Genomic DNA, 24,152 nt, shown 5'->3' with positions numbered 1-24,152 from the left:
TCGTGGCCCAGAGTTGTTCCCTTCTGTTTTAGTTTGATTTTTATTTCCTATTGGAATATAGTTAATTCACAATGTCATGCAACTTTCAGGCATACAGCAAAGTGATTCAGTGATGCACGAGCATATATCTGTTCTTTCCCAGATTCTTTTCCCAAGTAGGTTATTGTGCACAGCATTGAGTAGAGTACCTTGTGCTGTACAGTAGGTCCTTATCATTTAAAAATTTGATTGGAGTACGGGAGTACAGTTGTTCCAGGATGCTGTTAGTTTCGGGTGGTTCAGTTATACATATTCACGGAGCTTGTCTATGTGATGGGATTTAAGGGACGCACGAGACAGCTCTCCTTACACCAGATTCGTTTATCTCAGTGGCTGAAATTGCTTTATTGTGTCAGCATGAGAGTTTATCAACATGAGAGCCACAAATTTGCCCCTTCTGAGCCTTAAAGCTTAGGGTTATTTTGCCCGTTTTAGAAATGAATAAACTGCAGACAGATTAAGTGGAAGGAAGGGAAAGAAACATTTGTTTCAGGCCCAACTGTGTACACACATGCAAAGTCCATATTATAGAGTTAATTGTAAATGGCAAAATTCCTTTAGGGACAAAAAGTAAAGTCACAAACTCTCCTGAACTCTACCTTACCTCTACAACCTCAAGTATTAAAATGCAGTCTCTGTTAATTCTTCAAGTCCTTGGTATGAAGTGTTCATTGACTTGTTTTTTTCCATTGGGGAGTTACTTCCTTTCCTTATACCTGATATTCATTAATTATATTCTGCTTTTTCTAATCCTCTGGTTAAAGGATAAAGCATAATATTCTTTAAGTTTTAATTAAATATTCTTCAAGTTTATAGTTAAATATTGCTAACACCTAGTTTTACCATGAGATGAAAGTGAATCATTGTATGATTCAACCAAAGCTACTTAAGTGAAAATATATAATGCATCAAGGAAAGTTATGACCAATCTAGATAGCATATTCAAAAGCAGAGACATTACTTTGCCAACAAAGGTTCGTGTAGTCAAGGCTATGGTTTTTCCTGTGGTCATGTATGGATGTGAGAGTTGGACTGTGAAGAAGGCTGAGCGCCGAAGAATTGATGCTTTTGAACTGTGGTGTTGGAGAAGACTCTTGAGAGTCCCTTGGACTGCAAGGAGATCCAACCAGTCCATTCTGAAGGAGATCAGCCCTTTCTTTGGAGGGAATGATGCTAAAGCTGAAACTCCAGTACTTTGGCCACCTCATGCGAAGAGTTGACTCACTGGAAAAGACTCTGATGCTGAGAGGGATTGGGGGCAAGAGGAGAAGGGGACGACAGAGGATGAGATGGCTGGATGGCATCACTGACTCGATGGACGTGAGTCTGAGTGAACTCTGGGAGTTGGTGATGGACAGGGAGGCCTGGCGTGCTGCGATTCATGGGGTCGCAAAGAGTCGGACACGACTGAGCGACTGATCTGATCTGATCTGATCTGATAATTCGTCTTGTAAGTAGTCTCAGCAAGACAGAGCAATGTTACCAGCCATGTTCAATTTTTCTTCATTTTTTCTCTTAATTACTGAGTTGTGGAGTTGAGGTATGCTTTCATAGCCCTGCTGATGACAGAGATTCAGATTCAGACTTCTTTCCAGTTTTCTTTTCCCACTGGCGTGCACAGCTGCTCTCTGAGACCATCAATCGAAGCTTCCTTTTTGCCTACTAAAGCACTTTTGTTTGAGGCTGAGTGCTTAGGGTATGTGACCTGCCCTGTCCCTGGGCTGGAGGAATAAAATCTACGTTTAAAATGGACAAAAAAAAAGCCTGGAATGTGGAAAGTGGGACTCCTGAATCTGTATGGCGTCTCAGTTTATATCACCTACTGAACAGTTTTCGTGTTTGCTTCCTAGAGTTTTGTGTTCTAAATTTGACATCTTCTTCTAAATCTCAGAAGCTTTGTGGGGATGGAGAGCTGGCTTTGCATCACTGTCGTAATTTTCCTAAGTCAGGCAAGTTGGTCGCATTGCTTTACGGTTAAGCCTTCTAGCCTCCTACACTTGAAAGCACACTCTGAGAGAGGCCGACTGTGAGCTGGCAAGTGGCCTCCTGAAAAGGGCTCTCAGATCCTGCAGTTCACCAGCGGCTCAGAGTCCTGACTTGTAGAGCAAGGACCATCTTGTTAGGTTTTCCTTCTTGACGTGGCTAAAGCTTTGACTGGAATTTCATGCTGTTCTTAGTGTGTATTTCAGGCTGTTTAGTTCATCTGCTCACGCATGCGCTCATTCATTCATTCTTTTGAGATCCTAGCGTGTCCCCAGTCAGGGCCCACTTACCCGCGCTCATCATGAAGGGAGTACTGGGAATGAGGAGGGGTGGTCAGGGAGCACTTCCTCACTGTAGAGGTTTCTAACCGCAGGCCTGAAGGAGGAGCGGGAGTGAGCCAGGCAACGCGGAGAGGGAGCTGCAGAGAATCGTGCGTGAGCACTCGGGGCGGGGAACAGTATCACCGATTATCACACATTTGAGGAACAGAATGGCCGGTGTGGTTGGAGCATGAAGAACAAAGCGGGGTTGTCAGGGCTGAAATCAGGGAGGCCGGAGGGGCCTGATCGTTCGCAGATGAATCGTGTACGGATCGCAAACACTTTCAGTGCAGCGGGAAGCCGCTGACTGTCTTTGAATCAAGAAGTGGTCATCTTTGTGCTTTAAAAATACCAGTTTGAGCTACAGTTTGAAAACGGATTGGGTTGAAGCAGAGGTGGGTCAAGGGAGTCAGTGAGGAGGTTCTGGGGGCAGTTCCAGGTAATAGAAGAGGGTGACCTTGGAGCGTTGGCCGGCGGAAGTGCTGCTTCCTTGGGGTTTGGTGATTGATCAGAGGCGAGAGGGAAGCGGGGGAGGACTCAGTGTTTCTGTCGAGAGACAGGAAGGCTGCTGGAGGGAGGGGCGGTCTGGGTCAGACCTCCGGGTCGGGGGTGTTCAGGGCTGACAGTAAACAAGTAGATAAGTCGTATGCGGTAAGGTCTTTAACAGGAACACCACATGATCTGGTGGAGTGACTGGGTGCTTACAGAGGGCCTCTTTGGGATGACATGTGATCATCTTTGAGGCTGAATGGCCGGAAGAAGCCACCTGGAGGAGATCCAGGGAGATCTTTCTAGTGACTAGGAACAGCCGGTACAAAGGCTCTCAGGCAAACGACGAGGTTGGCATGTTCAAGAAGAGAGACCTTGGCTTCCAGGATTGGAGCGAATGAGAGAAGTTGTAAGTCATGTCCCAGAGAGGCCACCGGGACCACACCGCATCAGGCTTGGGGGCTTAGCAGGCAGTTTGCAGTTTATCTCTGTGTAGCAGGACCAATCAGTGGAGGGTTTCGAGTAGGGCAATGGCATATTCTGGTCTATACTTTATAAACTATAACTAGCTGCTCTGTGGCAAAGAGGTTGGGCAAACGTGGAGGAAGCAGGGAGGCAGACTAGAAGGCTGTGAACGTGTTCACATGCGCAGTGATGGTGACTTGTGCCATGGGGTAGTGGAGGTGAAGAGAGTTAAACAGGTGCGGGATATGTTTGGGAGGTAAAATCCCTGCTACCTGTCCAGGAGAAGGGTGTCCAGACTGAAGGAAAGAAAAGAGAACTCAAGCCAAAAGACTATGGCTTGAGCAGCTGTGAGGATGGTTGTGCTTTTTGCTGAGACGGGAAAGCTCAGGGAGGAGCAGGCTGAGACAGGAATTAACTGCTGGGATGTGTTAATTTGGAGATGCCTCAGGCTTGGCTTCCCAGGTGGCTCAGTGGTAAAGAATCCGCCTGCCAGTGCAGGAGACGTAGGAGACTGAGGTTTGATCCCTGGGTGGGGAAGTTCCCTTGGAGAAGGAAATAGCAAGCCACTCCAGTATTCTTGCCTGGAGAATCCCGTGGATAGAGGAGCCTGGCAGGCTACAGTTCATGGGGTCACAAAGAGTCGGACGTGACTTAGCAGCTAAACAGCGACAACATAGATATTCCAGGCTTGCGTTCAAGTAGGGTGCTGGATACAAACCTGAGTCTAAAGAGGAGGTCAGAGCTGCCCACGGAGGCATTTGGGAGCCGTTTGCATTTGATTTCAGTTCAGAAGTATCCCTTTGTGCTTGGCTATAGAAGTGATTCCAAAGAATTTCCTTAGTTTCTCCAGCTACTTTTGTACCTAACTTCAGGATTATCGTCAAGTTGTATCCTCTTAAGAAATAAAAATATGAAGAAACAAATGAAAGGGAAAACCATTTAAAGCTGTGAGGGAAAGTCGCTCAGTTGGGTCCGACTCTTTGCGACCCCATGAACTATACAGTCCGTGGGATTCTCCAGGCCAGAATACTGGAGTGGGTAGACTTTCCCTTCTCCAGGGGATCTTCCCAACCCAGGGATCGAACCCAGGTGGATTCTTTGCCAGCTAAGTCACAAGGGAAGCCCTTTAAGGCTGTAACCTATATAAAAAGTTTAATTTGGAGCCTAATCTAATGATTTGTGACATTACAGAGATTAAAATAATCTAAATCATGGAAGACTTTATCTCGAGTTGCATATCTATTAATAAAAAAAAGTAGGCTAATAGTCCATTGCATATTTAGAACTTTATCTGATTATAATTTATACCAAATATATGATAAGCAGATTATGTAGTTGATAGTAAAATTATGATTTCAACATTAATGGGGACTTTCATCATCATGAGCTCATTTTATGTATCAGTATGCAATTTAAAAACACTAAAGTTGAATAATGCTGTTATTTAGAAACTGCTTTTCATTAGGGGAGAATCTTATTCCCATTTATACATCGGCTGCAATGACCTTTTGTCATTCAGTTCAAATCACTGTGGCTGTCACTGTTCGGAAATGTGCGTTTGTTATTTGTTTGAGGTTCAGTTCATCTATGAATGCTAGTAAAAGTTGTGTCAGTTCCCCTTAGGTGACACTTGCAGTTAAGAAGGTGTGTGGGAGCGAGAAGGACTCGTTTGAAAGAACAAAAGATTTCTCTTGCTTTAGTTTCCCATAGCACTTCAAACACTTGTTGCTTTTTAACCAGTGGAAAGATGATAGACGGATTCACGTCTCCTCAGCGGCACATTCCTTTTCTAGTCCTCTGGGGTTGTGAACCTCAAGAGGGCTTTTCACATCTGTCTGCCTCTGCTCTCATCTCTTACCAAGTGAACTGCTGTGCTGCCTTGGCGCCGGCTCAAACAGCTCCGGCGTGCCTGCCTGCCGCTCCCTCAGTGTGGCACAGCGCTGGTCGCCTGTGAGCCGATGGACTTTGCTTCATCATCCGATGCTTTGAGGCGCTTTGCGCTTCCCCCGACTACCTCAAGTCAGCGAGGAGCACGGCACGGCGAGAATCCGCGCTTGTGTTTTCTGTCTGGATATTCCAGTCTGCCTTGATGGTTTCTGGGCGGTGCACTATTTTAAGTTGCTATAGTTCACAGTTTAGGAGGATTCTTATTTATCTTACAATCCTCCCATATTAGTTGCCTGTAAGATGGGAAGTTATGGTTAAAAGAACGGATAAAACCATTCCCTTGAGGGTACTAAATCCTCTCTGTAACAGCTAGAAGGGTGATCTGTGCAAGAAACCCTTCACAGGCGTTTGCTCCCTGAGCGCCAGAAGGGCTCCTTTGACGGAGGTCTTACCTGAAGCCATGCTTCAGGGGGGGTCCCTGCTGAGCAGGGCCGAGCTGTGACCGTGGCCGAGTCAGGTGGGTGCCTCGCGGCCCTCTGGCTTCTGCCTCAGTTTGTCCTTCGCTTAGCCAGGAATGAAGATCCTCCAGGAAGGGTTTTCCACCTTGCTGTCACTCTACAACCCTTCACACTTGTTTGTGAGTTGGGGATTCTGCACTGCGCCCCACGGTGGGACACGGAGCACACCTCTGGAGTTTGCAGTCAGCCGCTGCTGCGGTGGAGCTGGAAGTGGGTGAAGCCTGTCTTCTAGAGTGCCAGGCCCTCCACCTGCTTGTCTCCCCAATTTTCCTTTTCCCCTTGTCAGTGGCAGCAGCTGCCTCTCATTTTCTTCCTGAGATGCCTCTGTTTGGAACACCCCGAGGCCTCTTTTTCCTGTTAAAACTTCCTCTCAGCAAAGAATTTGAACATTCATAGAAAGTAGAATATATGTAACTATTGCTGAAAACAATTATAAAGGTGAATTTACATTTTCAAGCCATAAATAGTCTTAAACTTTTAAGACTTAAAACTTTTCATGGACAACTGAGCACTGCCCTTAGTAGCAGGATTGTGCCCGATCACCTTCTTTACAGGGTTGACTTCCCCACCCATCTGTGAGTGTGAGCTTGTGTGCTGGACTCAGCCACCAGCGGGGGTCTGACGGAAGGCTGCACAATTGTAGTTCCATCTGTGGACGTGGGTGTTTTGAACTGTGGTGTTGGAGAAGACTCTTGAGAGTCCCTTGGACTGCAAGGAGATCCAACCAGTCCATCCTAAAGGAGATCAGCCCTGGGTGTTCATTGGAGGGACTGATGCTGAAGCTGAAACTCCAATACTTTGGCCACCTGATGTGAAGAACTGACTCTTTGGAAAAGACCCTGATGCTGGGAAAGATTGAGGGAAGGAGGAGAAGGGGATGACAGAGGATGAGATGGTCGGATGGCCTCATCGACTCGACGGACATGGGTTTGGGTGAACTCCAGGAGTTGGTGATGGACAGGGAGGCCTAGCGTGCTGCAATTCATGGGGTCGCAAAGAGTCGGACATGACTGAGCGACTGGACAGAACTGTGGACGTGGGGGAGCCCCAAGTCTTTTGGAAGCAATGGTTGGAGATTTTGGGGGCTAGAGAGGCTTGGCAGGATGCTCCAGAACCTTCTATGATGTAGACCTCAGCACAGGACACCACAGACCAGCTAAGCGACAGGGTCCTTCCCTTGTGTAGTTTTCAGACCAAAGTAAATAGGAGGATTCTGTCCAAGGTTCTCGTGCATAGGACAGGAAGATATATATAAATGTTTTATTTGCATTTATGTTTTTAAAGGTGTCTAAAAAATAATGTTTGAATTATATCCTGTTCCTCCCTTTCAGCTCCACGTTGTTCACTGGAATTCAGACAAATACCCCAGCTTTGTTGAGGCAGCTCATGAGCCAGATGGACTAGCTGTCTTGGGAATATTTTTACAGGTGAAAAAAATCCATTGATTTCGTTTTGAATAACTAGTCAGTCGTGTTGGATAAAGAGTTTCATTGTGGAGTAGATAGTCTACCACTTTTTATTCAATAATAGTAAACTTGTTCTAGGCTTACTGTTTTCCTTTTGAAGTGAATATTCACATTTTATGTTAGTTTATGGTCCATCTAAGGGCCCAGAACTACCCTAGGAGGGTTGTCTTATGATTCATCTTATTGTCCACGGATCAGTTTTATGTAGCTGCAATAACAATAATATCAGAAGTATTACCTAATAGCAGAAGTGTTACACTGATATCTTGAGAAGGCAATCTTTATGATAGGCTCTTCCTGATTGCTCAATATTCGGAGATACAGCTTAGGGTAAAGTTCAAGTTCCTGATTCTTGAAGCACTAGTTTGACCACTAGTTTATTATGGTTTATTATCCCAAACGCACTGATCGATTTTAAAGATTTCGTTGTGTTTTCCTTTGTCTGGTATTCATATGAGGCTAGACAAGTGTCAGTGTCCTGATACCTGTGCAAGGGCTGGGCGGCTCAACCCCCACTGTGCCAGATTCTTTAGGGTGTGCCCTTTCGTGATGCCAGCAGCTCTGTGTGTGGTATAACTCGTTGCACGGGGGCTGGGGGAAGCCGGGGGCAGAGAGGAGACCAGCGTGCACAGCAGCAGCTCCTTCTTTGGGTCCCCAGGTCTGGCGGTGGCTGTGAAGGCCAAGTGGGGAAAGGCATTATACTTGAACCCTGAATGACCTAAAACCGTCAGGTAATTCAGGACACCCCAAACAAAGGAAAATAAGTACGTATATATTTTCTGAAGGCTTCTCCTCATGATGACATAGTCTGTTGATTCAGAACCTCAAGTCATCTTAAAAGGAAAGTGGGAGATGTTTTCCTCTAATGTTTGATGTCACCAAGAATCAGGGTCTGAACGTCACATCTAGTTAAACAGTGCAGGTGTTATGGAGGAGTTTCCTAAGCAAAGTTTCTCTCGAGAGAACCTGTACCCTAAACGTTCATAAAGCTGGAAGAATATGAAGCCATTACTTCCAGCTTTGGAATCCAAGGTATAGTTCAGCCAAGGAGCCCTGTAATATTATCTTGTAGTTTAGATTTTTCTGGTGTGATACGGCTGGCAGGTGAAAGAGAGCCTCATTATAGAACAATCACTGCTTGTTCTGAGCTGACTTAGGGTTTAAAAAAAATAAAAAATAGGGACTGAAATGGAGTGAGTCAGACAGTAACCATTTCTTTTGCAATTTCATGTTTTCAGATTGGTGAACATAATCCCCAACTGCAAAAGATTACTGACATTTTGGATTCCATTAAAGAAAAGGTAAAGTTAATTACTGTTTACCAGTGACTAATATGTTCCCTGTTTTCTCCTGAATTCTCTTATCTTCTGTTAGACTTTGACGTAGCATATGCCGCTGGCTTGGAAATGGGTTTGAAACATCCTTGACCAATAGAGCGGAAGTAACATTGCCACTTATCTCTTGAAAATTATGACGGGATCTTAAATTATCTAAAACAATAATGTAAATTATTAAAATTTACATTAAATTTTATGTAAATTATCTAAAATTTCTAAAATTATCTAAAACAAATAATGTCAGGCCACTTACATTAAAAAGAAATCCAGTGCTGCTTAAATAAATCTAAGTGAGGTGCTACTTCATCTTCAATTTTTAGAGTAAGGCAGATAGTTTTTTAAAGACCTAACAGCAGATACTAAATCGTTCCGTGAATTACAGAATTCCAGTGAAATAGCATTTCACGGGTATTTATTTTTTTGAGGTCTGTGTAAAGCTTTCCCACTGTCATTTATGAGAATTCTCTTTTCTTCCTCAGGGTAAACAAACTCGGTTTACGAATTTCGACCCGGTATGTCTACTTCCTCCATGCCGGGATTATTGGACATATCCTGGCTCTCTTACGGTCCCACCTCTTCTGGAGAGCGTCACTTGGATCATTTTAAAGCAGCCCATAAACATCAGCTCTCAACAGGTACATCGCTTCCTCCACGTTGACCCTGATTCTCTAGAGGGGCTGAATCGTGTGTGTGTGTGTGTGTGTGTGTGTGTGTGTGTGTGTTTCAAACCCTGCCCTTCATTTCTGCTGTTATGAAGCCTGTGTTTTCCCTTCATTAGTCAGATGAGCGGTTGAACCCATCTCTTCTTTTCTTATTTGACCTTCTATGATTAGATTATTTCTTTCCCATTTCCTAGAAATGTAATGTGCAGACAGGCATGGATGGACGTGACGTGCCCCCCTTGTGGGCTCTGCTCTTTCTTCTCTTGTGTGGTCCGAGGTATTAAAGGTCTGCGATACAAAAGGGAAAATCAGGAGCGAGTCTTCCTTCAAAGGGCGACATTCTCCTTTTTGACCTCGGTGTCTGGACCTGCTCCTCCTGCAGATTTCACGTTCAGAAAGGGAACAGTGAGAACAGCCGTGGGCCCAGCACTCTGCCCTTGCTAGATTGAGGAAATCCATCTGATCTTTTGGCTTTTGTTGACAAAGCTATTGTGAAGCTGGCTGAGGGGCTTTAAAGCATTTGCCTAGAAGCTGTGGGTGGCCGCCTGTGCTCTTCATGGGAACACATTTCCTCTGATCAGGCTCCCGGGGTCGGTGGGCCCAACAGTCTGCAGGTTCAGTGTGTCTTTGATGCTTAAAGACTCCAGATAGAGCTGTGATCCCCCATCGTGGTGGTTTAGTCACTCAGTCGTGAACCACTCTTCGAGACCCCATGGACTGTAGCCTGCGGGTCTCCTCTGTCCCTGGGGTCCTCCAGGCAAGAATACTGGAGTGGATTGCCATGCCCTCCTCCAGAAGAGCACAGAGTCGGACACAACTCTGAGGATCTTCCCGACCCAAGGGTCAAATCTGCATCTTCCGGGGAAGCCCACCATGGGACTGACCAATCTGCTGGGTGATGCTGTTTGCCTAATGGATTTGGTTTTGGTTTTGTTATTGTTTTCTTTTTCGAATTATATGCTGCGAAATCTTGGCAAGAACACAGCCTGGTAATTTTTGCAGCTAATGATGTACTCCCGTTCTGGGCTGGCGCACACACCTAACTGATTCATCTTTCCCCTAAGCAAAGACTAGAGTTGGTTCACCTTTACGAAGGTTGCATCAGGTAACATTTCTCCTTGTGGTGTTGAATCATCCAACTGCTGTTGACCTCGTGTTTAGGATGAAAGCCAGATAATAATCTGGCTCATACTTATTAAAATATTTTATAAAAATCTGGGTAGATAGCCAGAGCTTGACTGACATGGAAATTCCTGTGGGTTTTTTCCATCATAAATTATAACGTGAGTTGCACCATGAGAAAAGTGGCCTTCATGGACTCAGCGGCCTTGTTAATGCAGCTCACTTTTCTCCCCTTCATGCACTAAGTGGTTTGCTTTTACTTTTCTTTATTAAATTTGAACAGGTTAATAGTAAGAGTTAACAAGGTAGTAATAATAAAGGAATCGTGTTTTTTCTCACATTTTAAGAATTAATTTATCCATTAAAACCATTTGGAAAATATATATTTTTAACCCACCTGTGATTTGGAAAAGAAAATATCAAAATATTATTTAGTCATATAAAATACATGCTATGCTATGCTAAGTCACTTCAGTCGTGTCCGACTCTGTGCGACCCCAGTGACTGCAGCCCACCAGGCTCCCCCGTCCCTACCTAATCAAAAATAACACCCTGCAAATGTAGGAATGACTGCCTAGATGTGAATTCACTATTGTATCTCACTTTAATCATTAACATTAATTATTAATGTAGTTCTTATGCAGTTTATAAAATAATAGCTGTATGTTAGAACTTTAGTGTGAGCAATAATTCATTTTGAGGTTCCATTTGTTAAGATTAATTATTAATGTGGTTTTTATGCCGTTAGAGTTTATAAACTAATAGCTGCACTTTAGAGGTTTAGTGTGAGTGATAACTTATTCTGAGGCATTCACTGAAATCTGCTGTGGCAGGAACACTGACAGACATTTTCAGTCAGATTGAAATGATTATTTGAGTAGTAATCACAATTATTATGATGACTATAATAGCTTAGTAATCCAAATTATTATGGTGATTTTAAGATTTAAAGAATGAAGTAAAAGATATTTTAAAAGTTCAGTACCATGTTAACCATGAGAAAAGCATCAGGCAGTGCCCAGTTCTCAAAATATCTGATCAATAATCCTCAAAACTGACAAGGTTGTGAAAAACACAAAAGACTGTCATAATCATGAAATACTCAAGCAGACGAGACAACAAGTATGAATGTATTTCCTGATAGGATCCTGGAACAGAAAATGATATTAGGTAAAAACAGAAGAAATTGAAATAAAGGGTGGATTTCAGTTAATAATATTTGTACTGGTTCACTAATTGTTAAAAATGTACCATAGTAATGCAGAATGTCAATGACAGGGGGCACTTCTGTGTGAATCCTTTAAGAGTGAAAGAAGGGAGAAAAAAACAAACAGGAAACTGAATTGTGGGATGTACAAGAATTATTCTATCTTTGAAGTAATTCGGTAAATCTAAATCGGTTCTAAAATAAAAAAGCAGATTTTAAAATATTCCAACACATGAGAGGGTTGATAAGATTATTTAGTTGCTCAGCTCTTTTGTATAAAGTAAAATGAAGGTCCTTTTTGTGTACACCACTGACTTGAAAGTTACTTTACTAAAGGTAATTTTTAATATCAATTTTAGCGGTCCTTATTTTAGAAGAATCTGGAAAATATTGTTTTTATTTCATTTCCAATTCCACCATATAATGTCACTAGTTGTGAAGATTAAATCCTCTTTTTAGTAAGTTGGTGCCGATTTTTTCAACGTTTTTTTCCTGATTCTATTTCTTGCCAAGTCAGTGTTTGACCTAAAGGGCAAATCAGATGGTTTCCATTTCCTTTTTCTTGATTCAAGTCCATTTTTCTCCCTAGAGTCATTACTGAAATGCTTGATTTAACTGCCAGGCCAGTAAAAAGATACACTGTTTTTGATACTTCTGATAACAGATCTGTCATCCTTTGGAAGGCTGACCTCTCTTGCCACATCTCTGTGGTTTATCCCAGATTATCTAAATTGGCTTCCTCATCTGCTGAAATTTGATGTGCAGAATTTAGTTCTGAGCTCCTTTTTTTGAAAAAAAATGATCTTTGTTGTTTATTATGATATTTGCATCCAGTAAGATTCATACATTTTACTATGCAGGTGGGGATTTTGATTATTGCAACAACTACAACTGCCATCCAAGTATGGAATAGATCCCTTGGCTGAAAAAGTTTGCTTGTGCTCCTTTATATTCCACCTTCTTCCTCACGCATGCCCCAGGCAATGGCTGAGATGTCACAAGAATTTTGTCTTTTTTAGAATTTTATTAAAATGGAATCACATAGTACACAGAGGTAAAGAATCCACGTGCCAGTGCAGGAGATGCGGATTCCATCCCTATGTCAGGAAGATCCTCTGGAGAAGGAAAGGACAACCCACTCCAGTATTCTTGCCTGGAACATCCCATGGACAGAGGAGCCTGGTGGGCTACAGTCCGTGGGGTCTCAAAGAGAGACGTGACAGAGGCTGAGCGTGCTCACACACACACAGTACACGGACTTTTGTGTTGGACTTCATTTCACAGATGGCACCCCACTCCAGTGCTCTTGCCTGGGGATGGACAGAGGAACCTGGCGGGCTACAGTCCACGGGGTCGCAAAGAGTTGGACATGACTGAGCGACTTCACATAATATTTTAAGATATATTGATTTCCCCTTTGTTATTGAGTAATATTTATGGGCCTTCCAGGTGGCGATCGTGGTAAAGAACCAGCCTGCCAAAGCAGGTTAGATAATAAAGAGATGCGGATTTGATCCCTGGGTTGGGAAGATCCCCTGGAGGAGGGCATGGCAGCCCACTCCAGTATTCTTTCCTGGAGAACCCCATGGACAGAGCAGCCTGATGGACCGCAGTCCATGGGGTCACAAAGAGTCAGATAGACTGAAGCAACTTAGCACGCATGCATGCAGTATTTATGGTATGGATACAGCATTCTTTTTTAATCTGTTCACTAACTAATTAGCCATTGGGTTGCTTCCAGTTTGGGACCATGATAAATAGCAACTACCCATATTTAGCTGTTAGGAATAATTGGCATATACACTTCCATGTGGACCCATATTTTCACTTCCTGTGGCGATTTCTAGCACTGGGTTACTGGGTCACGTCTACTTTTATAAGGGACTGCCTTGCTGTTTTCCAACGTGACTCTTCCGTCTTCCATTTGCACCAGCAATGCAAAAGATTTCTAGTTTTTCTACATCCTTGTTACACTTGGTTCTGTAAGTAATTTTAACTTTTAGCCATTCTAGTGGGTATGTATCACGTGTGTGATTTTTGATTTGTATTTATCTGCTGACTAATGATGGTGAGCACTTTTTCATATAATTATTGATTATGCTTATATCTTCTTTTGTGAAATATTTGTTCAGATAATTTGTCCACTTTAAAATTGGACTGTTTGTCTTCTCATTATGGAGTTGCAAGGGTTTTTTTTTTTTAATACAATCTGGATAAAAGCCCTGTTTTCAACATATGCTTTACAAAACTTGTCTTTTTTGCCCCCACCGTGTCTTTTGAAGAGCCAGAGTTAAAGAAAACCTCTTAATCTGGATGAAGTTCATTTTATCAAAATACCTTTTATAGTGTGTGCTTTGGTGTCCTATTTAAGAAATCTTTGCTGAGCTATATGCCACAAAATATTTTTCCTACTTTAAGTAATAGTTTTAGCTCTTACCTTTAAGTCTTGTATTATTTATGAGTCAATTTTTGTGTATGCTATGCTCCATTCTCTTTCCTTTCCTTCTGATATTCTTTTTTACATTGAAGTATAGTTTGCTTACAATATTGTGTCAGTTCCAGGTGTACAGTGTAATTATTTAATATTTGTTTGTGTTCTGTGTGAAGTTACTGTGAAGTGTTGGCTATATTCCCGGTGCTGTACCTTATACCCTTGTAACTTCTTTATTCTGTGCTACCTGATGGTTTGTACATCTGATCACCTTCACCAGTATCACCTCTCCCCCACCCTTCTACCTTCCATAACCACTAGTTTTTCCTCTGTATCTGTAAATTTGTTTCTGTTTTCTTATATTCATTCATTTATTTTGTAGATACAAATATGAGTGTAAACATACAATATTTGTCTTTCTCTGACTTATTTTTCTAAACATGATATTCTCCACGTCTATTCCTATTGCTGTAAATGGCATTTTCATTTTTAATGACCAAGTAATATACTATTGTGTATGTGTGTGTATACACACACACACACACACACACACACACACCATATGTATATATGTACCATATATAATATACCCCACACCTTTATCCATTCATCTCTTGATGGACTTATAGATTGCTTCCATATGTGATATTCTAATTATGCGTACATTTGACCTGTTCAAAACAGATCCTCCAAGACTCTATTAGTTTCAATTTTTTTTTTAAATTTCTGCTCTTCACAATGGATGCCGGGCTGGTTGAAGCACAAGCTGGAATCAAGATTGCCAGGAGAAATATTAATAACCTCAGATATTCAGATGACACCACCCTTATGGCAAAAAGTGAAGAGGAACTAAAGAACCTCTGATGAAACTGAAAGAGGAGAGTGAAAAAGTTGGCTTAAAGCTCAACATTCAGAAAACTAAGATCATGGCATCTGGTCCCATCACTTCATAGGAAATAGATGGGGAAACAGTGGAAACAGTGAGAGACTTTATTTTCTTGGGCCCCAAAATCACTGCAGATGGTGACTGCAGCCATGAAATTAAAAAATGCTTACTCCTTGGAAGGAAAGTTATGACCAACCTAGACAGCATATTCAAAAGCAGAGACATTACTTTGCCAACAAAGATCTGTCTAGTCAAAGCTATGGTTTTTCCAGTAGTCATGTATGGATGTGAGAGCTGGACCATAAAGAAAGCTGAGTACAGAAGAATTGATGCTTTTGAACTGTGGTGTTGGAGAAGACTCTTGAGAATCCCTTGGACCGCAAGGAGATCCAACCAGTCCATCCTAAAGGAAATCAGTCCTGAATATTCATTAGAAGGACTGATGTTGAAGCTGAAACTCCAATACTTTGGCCACCTGATGCGAACAACTGACTCACTAGAAAAGACCCTGATGCTGGGAAAGATTGAAGGCAGGAGGAGAAGGGGAGGACACAGGATGAGATGGATGGATAGCATCACCAACTTCATGGACGTGAGTCTGAGTGAACTCCGGGAGTTGGTGATGGACAGGGAGGCCTGGCATGCTGCAATTCATGGGGTCGCAAAGAGTCGGACACGACTGAGCCACTGAACTGAACTGAACTGAACTGAGTCTGACTTCACTGATTTTTCTTTCTTTGATCATGTTTACATTTTCTTGATTTTTTGTATGTTGAGTAACTTTGTATTGCAACCTAGATGTTACGAACATTAAGTTGTGGAGATTCTGGATCTGTTGTTTTTCTCTGATGACTACTGTTTCCTTTGGATTCAGTTCAGTTCAGTCACTCAGTCGTGTCCGACTCTTTGCGACCCCATGAATCACAGCACGCCAGGCCTCCCTGTCCATCACCAAATCCCAGAGTTCACTCAGACTCACGTCCATCGAGTCAGTGATGCCATCCAGCCATCTCATCCTCTGTCGTCCCCTTCTGTTCTTGCCCCCAATCCCTCCCAGCATCAGAGTCTTTTCCAATGAGTCAACTCTTCACATGAGGTGGCCAAAGTACTGGTGTTTCAGCTTTAGCATCATCCCTTCCAAAGAAATCTCAGGGCTGATCTCCTTCAGAATGGACTGGTTGGATCTCCTTGCAGTCCAAGGGACTCTTAAGAGTCTTCTCCAACACCACAGTTCAAAAGCATCAATTCTTTGGCACTCAGACTTCTTCACAGTCCAACTCTCACATTCCATACATGACCACAGGAAAAACCATAGCCTTGACTAGATGGACCTTTGTTGGCAAAGTAATGTCTCTGCTTTTGAATATGCTATCTAGGTTGGTCATAACTTTCCTTCCAAGGAGTAAGCGTCTTTTAATTTCATGGCTGCAGTCACCATCTGCAGTGATTTTGGAGCCCCAAAAAATAAAGTCTGACACTGTTTCCACTGTTTCCCCATCTATTTGCCATGAAGTGATGGGACTGGATGACATGATCTTCGTTTTCTGAATGTTGAGCTTTAAGCCAACTTTTTCACTCTCCTCTTTCACTTTCATCAAGAGGTTTTTGAGTTCCTCTTCACTTTCTGCCATAAGGGTGGTGTCATCTGCATATCTGAGGTTATTGATATTTGTCCTGGCAATCTTGATTCCAGCTTGTGTTTCTTCCAGTCCAGCGTTTCTCATGATGTACTCTGCATAGAAGTTAAATAAACAGGGTGACAATATACAGCCTTGATGAACTCCTTTTCCTATTTGGAACCAGTCTGTTGTTCCATGTCCAGTTCTAACTGTTGCTTCCTGACCTGCATACAGATTTCTCAAGAGGCAGATCAGGTGGTCTGGTGTTCCCATCTCTTGAAGAATTTGCCACAGTTTATTGTGATCCACACAGTCAAAGGCTTTGGCATAGTCAATAAAGCAGAAATAGATGCTTTTCAGGAACTCTCTTGCTTTTTCCATGATCCAGCAGATGTTGGCAATTTGGTCTCTGGTTTCTCTGCCTTTTCTAAAACCAGCTTGAACATCAGGAAGTTCACAGTTCACATACTGCTGAAGTCTGGCTTGGAGAATTTTGAGCATTACTTGACTAGCATGTGAGATGAGTGCAATTGTGTGGTAGTTTGAGCATTCTTTGGCATTGCCTTTCTTTGGGATTGAAATGAATACTGACCTTTTCCAGTCCTGGGGCCACTGCTGAGTTTTCCATATTTGCTGGCATATTGAGTGCAGCACTTTCACAGCATCATCTTTCAGGATTTGGAATTGCTCAACTGGAATTCCATCAGCCAAGAAGGAATGCAAAAACCATGTGGGTATCTTTGCACCTGTGGTTCTCAAAGTTTGGCGTATGCAAGAATCACCTGACAGGGCTTCCCTGGTGGCTCAGTGAAGAATCCGCCCACCAGCACAGGAGACACGGGCTCAGCCCTGATCCGGGAAGATCCCACATGCCTCGGAGCAGCTAAGTCCCTTTACCGCGACTACTGAGCCTGCGCTCTAGGGCCTGTGAGCTGCAACTGCGGAGCCTGCGCTCTAGGGCCTGCGAGCTGCAACTGTGGAGCCCGCGTGCCCCAGAGCCCTGCCCTGCCATGAGAGAGGCTGTGCAAAGAGAGGCCTGTGCACCGTAAGTGGAGAGCAGCCCGCTGGCCACTGCAATAGAGAAAGGGTCACAGCAACGAAGACCCAGCGCAGCCAAAACCAGATACATAAATAAAGTTATTTATATACGTAAAGAGTCACCTGAGAAAGCCATGTGGGTCCTTGAGCCTTATTAGAAAACTGATTTAGCGGTCTGAGATGAGGTCCGGGAATCTAAAGTTTTAAGAATAACCCCAAAGTCTTTTCATTCGGATTCTCTGGGTCCCCCTCCCCACCCTCTTCACAAGACTGCCTTAGACTGGGACCTGTGTGTGGAATAACAGGAGACGATTTAGAGAGATGATTTGGAACCAGGGGCCAAGAGGCTTAGCAGCCGTGCTCACAAGTTTGTTTTGGGGCCTGAATAAAGTTCAAAATGTCATATATGTTAGAGATATATTTTGAAATGTTTCTACCTGAAATGATAGTTGAAATTGGCTTCAAAATAATACAATGTGGGCAGGATTCAGAGATGGAGAGAGAGAGTGGGTGAGAGTCTGGATGAAGCAGAATCGGCCATGTGTTGATGACTGCTAAAGCTGGGTGATGGTTTATTATGTTGCCCTGTCCACCTTTGCGTATGTCCGAAAGTTTCCATAATAAAAAGTAAACAAGAAGAGATCAGAATAAAATGGTGAAAAAACACAAAAAAAACAAGAAAAGCACTTAGAGATGCAGAGTAGTGCTGTGCTTAGCGCATGTCTTATTTACCAGATGGTTCATTTGTAAGTTCCTCACCTTTAGAATAGGATAATAGTATATTATTGATAGGGTTGTTCAGGGGATTAAATGCAATCTGTAATGTGAAACACTTAGCATAGTACCTGGCCCATCATATTTTATAAGAGAGCTTATTTTTATTATTACTCAACTTTGGCAGGCAATGGACAGCTATTAAAAACATTTGAGCCCGAGAGTGACTAATCAAAACTGTTTCCAAAGCATTAGAAAAGCTGTTTCTGGTTACTGGGGTTACTACAGAAGAAATGTAAGCTTTCGGTATTAGAGCCCAAGAAAACAGTAAGACTGGTCAGACCTTCCTCAGCCTTCCGACTGAGCTGTGGAGGTTCTTGCAGGAGCTGTGAAGACGCTGTGTCAGCCTTAGGAACAGAGGACAGCTTTTCTGCTGGAATGAAGCCAGAGGCCTGAGGAGGGCAGGGGGCCGGTAGCGGCCAGTCAAGGGGCTGCATTTTGCAGCCAGTGCGGCGGTGGAGAACCCCACAGCCAAGAGAAACCAGTGTAAGCAGGGCCTGGGAGATGCAGGGTCTACCGAGCTGGACTAAGTGACTGGGAGGGCGAGCCAGAGCCAGAAACGGAAGGAGCTTGATGAGACATCAGGATGGGCTCAGAGACTTTCAGCAAAATGAGCAACTGGTCAGAGAAAGATCCAGAGTTAAGTTCCAGTTCTAAACTGATGAGGCTAAAACACTGCAGAGGTAGGGAGCCACTATCAGTGTGCAGAGGCATTGAAGAGGGCTAAGGGTATATATTGGGCTTCCCTGGCGGCTCAGCAGTAAAGAATACTCCTGCAATACAGGAGATGAGCGTTTGATCCCGGGGTCGGGAAGATCCCCTGGAAAAGGAAATGCAACCCACTCCAGTATTCTTGCCTGGGAAATCCCATGGGCAGAGGAGCCTGGTGGGCTACCGTCCATGGGGTTGCAAAGATTTAGATACAACATAGCAACTCAACAACAACTTGACTTTCAGTTCACTTCAGTTCATTCGCTCAGTCATGTCTGACTCTTTGCGACCCCATGAACTGTAGCACGCCAGGCCTCCCTGTCCATCACCAACTCCTGGAGTCCACCCAACTCATATCCACTGAGTTGGTGATGCCATCCAACCAGCTCATCCTCTGTGGTCCCCTTCTACTCCCACCTTCAATGTTTTGAAGCATCAGGGTCTTTTCAAATGAGTCAGCTCTTCACATCAGGTGGCCAAAGTATTGGAGTTTCAGCTTCAGCATTAGTCCTTCCAATGAACACCCAGGACTGACTTCCTTTAGGATGGACTGGTTGGATCTCCTTGCAGTGGGGACTCTCAAGAGTCTTCTCCAACACCATAGTTCAAAAGCATCAATTCTTGTGCGCTCAGCTTTCTTTATGGTCCAACTCTCACATCCATACATGACTACTGGAAAAACCATAGCCTCTGCTTTTTAATATGCTCTCTAGGTTGGTCATAACTTTCCATCCAAGGAATAAGCATCTTTTAATTTCACTGCAGTCACCATCTGCAGTGATTTTGGAGCCCCCCCCCCCCAAAATAAAGTCTGTCACTGTTTCCCCATCTATTTGCCATGAAGTGATGGGACCAAATGCCATGGTCTTAGTTTTCTAAGTATTGAGCTTTAAGCCAACTTTTTCAACTCTCCTCTTTCACTTTCATCAAGAGGCTCTTTAGTTCCTCTTCACTTTCTGCCATAAGGGTGGTGTCATCTGCATATCTGGGGTTATTGATATTTCTCCCAGCAATCTTGATTCCAGCTTGACTTTACCAGATAATTACTTATGTCTCATCTTGCTTTTGCCATAGTGATGTGGTCTAATGAAACATGAGTAATGCCAAGTTGTAAATACTCCTCATATCTCTACTCTTTGAAAAGACACCTCAAAATATCACTGTGGAAACACATGACTGCTTGTATATGATACTTGAACTTATCTCCATAGAGCATGGTTATAAACTGTTGCCTATTTATTATGAAGGACAGCTATCACCTCTGTCTCCTGTCCTGGCTAGTATTGTAAGAGAACTATTTTAGGCTTTAGATAAATGGTAAGGATGGAAACCTAAGTGACGTGTCCTGGTCTGAATTTCTGTGACTCTTTGATTAGATGACTATCAAAGCTTAGAGAATAGAAGCTGTTTTCAACAGTTTAATAAAGCTGTGCACACACAAACAGCAAAACAGCAAAATCTTGCTCATGTGGCAATATGTTTTTAGTGAATGTTTTTGAGACAGCAGAATTATTCAGATACTTTACCCAACTTTCATTTTACTACTATAAACCTGTCCTTAATCTTAGTAGTGTTAAATCACCAAGGAATTGCTGAATAACTCATAAACATGCTTATAACATAAACTTTTCAACAATTAAAAAAAGTGACATAGAATAATATCTATTGACATGCAAAGGATATATATTAAGTGAAAAACTAAGGTTTCAGACGAGTAAATATATTGAGCTTATTTTGCACGAAAACTTTCAAATGCGAACACCAATGCATAGTGTTTATACACAGAGAAACTTCTGGAAGGGTATACTCCATAATGTGAACAGTGGTTAAATTTTGTGACGTGATTACTAGTAATTTCTATTTTCTTCTTGACACTTGTGTACTATATGAAATTTATAAGGTAAGTAAGCATTTTGTTGCGTGTGTGATAAGAAAAAGTAAACCTTTTTCTTATGAGAAATATGCCTGTATCACTTAAATTGTATTGAAATATTGTCAGCAGTTGAAGGACTGGGCTTTTCCCCTAGTTAGTGGCTTATAAGGCGCAGTTATGGTGAGGGATAGATCACTTTTATAAAGTCCATAAAAGGTGAACATTCTATAGGATGAACAGCACGTGGTTCCCATTATATTGGAGTGTTTTAAATGTTGAGTGTAAATTCTAAGAACCGATGGCCCCTGTTGAGGTAATCTAATCCAATGCTTCACTTTATAGCGGAGGAAACTGAAGACTAAAGACAGTAAGTGAATTTCCGAGGTCACACAGCTCGCGCTCGTGGCAGAACTAGGAGTGGGACCCCTCCTGGAAAACTCTTCCCACTCTCATTCTGCCACTGGAGGTCAGATTTTCTGATTTCTACATATGTTGTCTTTAAACCACATCCTGACTGTTTTTTCTCCCTTATTTGATCTTCAAATGAAGAATGCTTCTATACTTATTTTTGAAGCCATAGGAATTTGTATGATGGACATGTTTGGGTGAACTCCTGGAGTTGGTGATGGACAGGGAGGCCTGGCGTGCTGCAATTCATGGGGTCACAAAGAGTCAGACATGACTGAGCGACTGAACTGAACTGAACTGAAGACTCTAGCAGAAGAGTTGCTTTATGATATAGGAGCCATAACTTAGAAAATTTTCATTGAAATACATTTAATTCCTAGTAGAAGAAAGCTTATAAGCTTCTTAACTTTCCAGTCAGGGCAGTTCATTAACGCTGGTGTGACTTTCTCTGCTAATAATTCTCCTCTTTTCTTCAACAGCTGGCCGCATTCCGCACCCTCCTGTGCAGCAGGGAGGGTGAAACGGCGGCTTTTCTGTTGAGCAATCACCGTCCACCACAGCCTTTGAAGGGCCGAAAAGTGAGAGCCTCTTTCCGTTAAAAGTCGTGGCCAAGAGACCACCCCAGACACGCCTGTGGAGAGAAAAGAAAACAAACACAAAACTCCCGACTTTCCTAGAATTGTAATTTATGGGGTGATGTTTATGGGGTGACATAGCCGTTTTGCTATCAGCTTGTGCCCAAAGAAAATCAGATCTTTTGAATCAAACTGACTTAAGTCACCTGTCTCAGATTCGCACTCTTAGGTTTATAAGCAGCAGACACTGTTTGATGTGTATTAAAGCCTGTGGAATACATGTTTCCATCTGTGTGACCGCATGGCGGGCATCGTAAACCTCAGAATGTGTTAGGAATCGTCTCTTGCCCTAGAGGCTGATCAGTCACATCTCTCAGTGGTGTTGGTGATATACCTAAATTCATTCCCAGAATAATAGGATTGTGGTACCTTTTTCTAAACAAGTGATTCTGCTGGATATCTTGATATCATTCCAATTCGTAAAAGTAGATACTATTTCCTTTTCAAGTGAATTTTCATTTGGATTATGTTGCTGGTTTTCATTGCAGAGTACTTCTAATAAAACAAACAGAATGAGAGCTATGGAGACATGGGATATAGTGAATTAAAGCATCTATTCCACAGCTCAAGAAGAGCCCATCCAATTTTGGAGAGGACTTCCCCGGGATATAAGTAGCTTTTAAACTTTAATGCCTTACACCACCTATCTCATTCACTTGGTGATGCTAATAATAAACTGGCTAATAATTGATCAGACACAGTGATTGTCAGTATATGGCATAAGCGGTGTTTATGGCGTGGTTTGAAACTGATGAGGTGCCACTGATAAGGGCAGGCAGAGCTGCCCATGGGCTCGAGGGACAGACTGCCTAATTTTGACCTGTGTTTTGGCAGCAGAGCAGACAGCAGTCCTGTGAAGATCATTGTTTTATCAACTAATGGGGAAAGTTACTTGAGTCTCAAATATTTGCTCAGTCCACAGTCCCATCGACCCATTTCCATAGCAACACCTGTCTCCCCTGACACACGTGTCCCTCCATCTCTTAAGCAGTTTTGTAAGCTGGCTCTTGACATTCACTTTAACCTGTTATCTCACATATCTTTGCCTGGTTTTGGTGAAGAAGAAACGGAGAGGTCCTTCTGCTCTTTCTGGTTCAAACAGAGTGACTCTCAGCATTAACTTAATAATCAAATTTAAAACGAACACATACTCCACTCTGCCACCTTCTGAAAGGAGTTAATTGAGTTTCCTTAATTGTGATGATTTGTTTCAGACACCCATCTTCCTCTGGATATAGATTTTCATAATTGAAAGTATCCAGTAAATTGTGTAATAAAGACATATATATTTACATTAAGATGAGTTCCTAAGACGAAAGCTCCATTGATTTTCTTTTTCACTTTACATTTTCTAGCTTGAGGCCTTGTAGGAGATTGACATATAATAAATACATAATTAATTGAATATTTTAAAACTTTTATTTTGTATGTTTGGTAATTATCTTGCTGCTTGCAACCAAATGCACTGTTAATTCATGTAACAAGTAAAGTGCAATTTATCTCTTGAAAATTATTTTCTTTTTAAAGGAATACTTATTAAATCTACCTGTGTATCCAGAAGTTCTAATGGCTTTAGAAAGACCGGTGTTGAATGAATTTCTTTAGTTTGGAAAGACATGCTGTCTCCCTCACTAGTACTCTAGTGAGTCAAAGAAGTCTGTTTTCTCAGAGAAAGTAACTAGCATGCAAGACAGGGATTCTAATTACTGTGTATGAGCGTTACCACTTTGTAAGTCACGGTTCCTGCCACAGTATTCCACCAGTTCTATGCTACAAATTGGACTTTAGTAGACTGAAAAAGTCTGCACAGCACTGATTTCCTTGAAGATTGTCTGATAATTTATCTCTCAGAGGCAAAAGGTCTAAGTGTTATCCAAAATTGTTATCTTGTGGAAAGATTAAAGAGTTGTAAATACTAATATTTTGTTTCCCACCTAGATTGGATTTATATTTGTTAAGCATTTTGTATTTTAACTTAAATTGGATTCAATCGTAATAAAGATAATGAGACAAACTTTGAACTTGTTTGTGCAAGATACAGAATGAAATTACACTTTTACACTCTGTATTTAGAAGGCAATTTCAAATCCACAGAAAAATTGTAAACACCTTTGTTTTTCCCTCTGGATTTGAGAGGAAACTTACCAACAGGTTACTGCATCATCTCAGAAACTGTAGTGTATATTTTCACAAGTTAGGACATTATCCTACAGAACTGTGTGTGTGTGTGTGTGTGTGTGTGCGTGTGTGTGCTCAGTCACTCAGTCATGCCCAGCTCTTTA

At 42.4% G+C, this 24,152-nt stretch overlaps 1 protein-coding gene across 2 annotated transcripts in view; it reads left to right on the top strand.

Annotated features, from left to right (window-relative positions):
• CA13 (carbonic anhydrase 13) overlaps positions 1 to 23,884 on the top strand; it is a 39,421-nt gene extending 15,537 nt beyond the window's left edge. For both annotated transcript variants that reach the window (XM_061439458.1, XM_061439459.1), the window contains 4 exons: positions 7,033 to 7,128; positions 8,406 to 8,468; positions 8,984 to 9,139; positions 21,715 to 23,884. In XM_061439458.1, the coding sequence (XP_061295442.1) occupies positions 7,033 to 7,128; positions 8,406 to 8,468; positions 8,984 to 9,139; positions 21,715 to 21,834 (435 nt within the window). In that variant the 3' untranslated portion in view covers positions 21,835 to 23,884. The remainder of the gene's footprint in view (positions 1 to 7,032; positions 7,129 to 8,405; positions 8,469 to 8,983; positions 9,140 to 21,714) is intronic.
• Positions 23,885 to 24,152: the final 268 nt, after the last annotated feature.

This window comes from Bos javanicus, chromosome 14, assembly GCF_032452875.1.
Source record: "Bos javanicus breed banteng chromosome 14, ARS-OSU_banteng_1.0, whole genome shotgun sequence".
NCBI lineage: Eukaryota > Metazoa > Chordata > Mammalia > Artiodactyla > Bovidae > Bos > Bos javanicus.
This window is presented reverse-complemented; position numbering and strand designations above follow the sequence as displayed.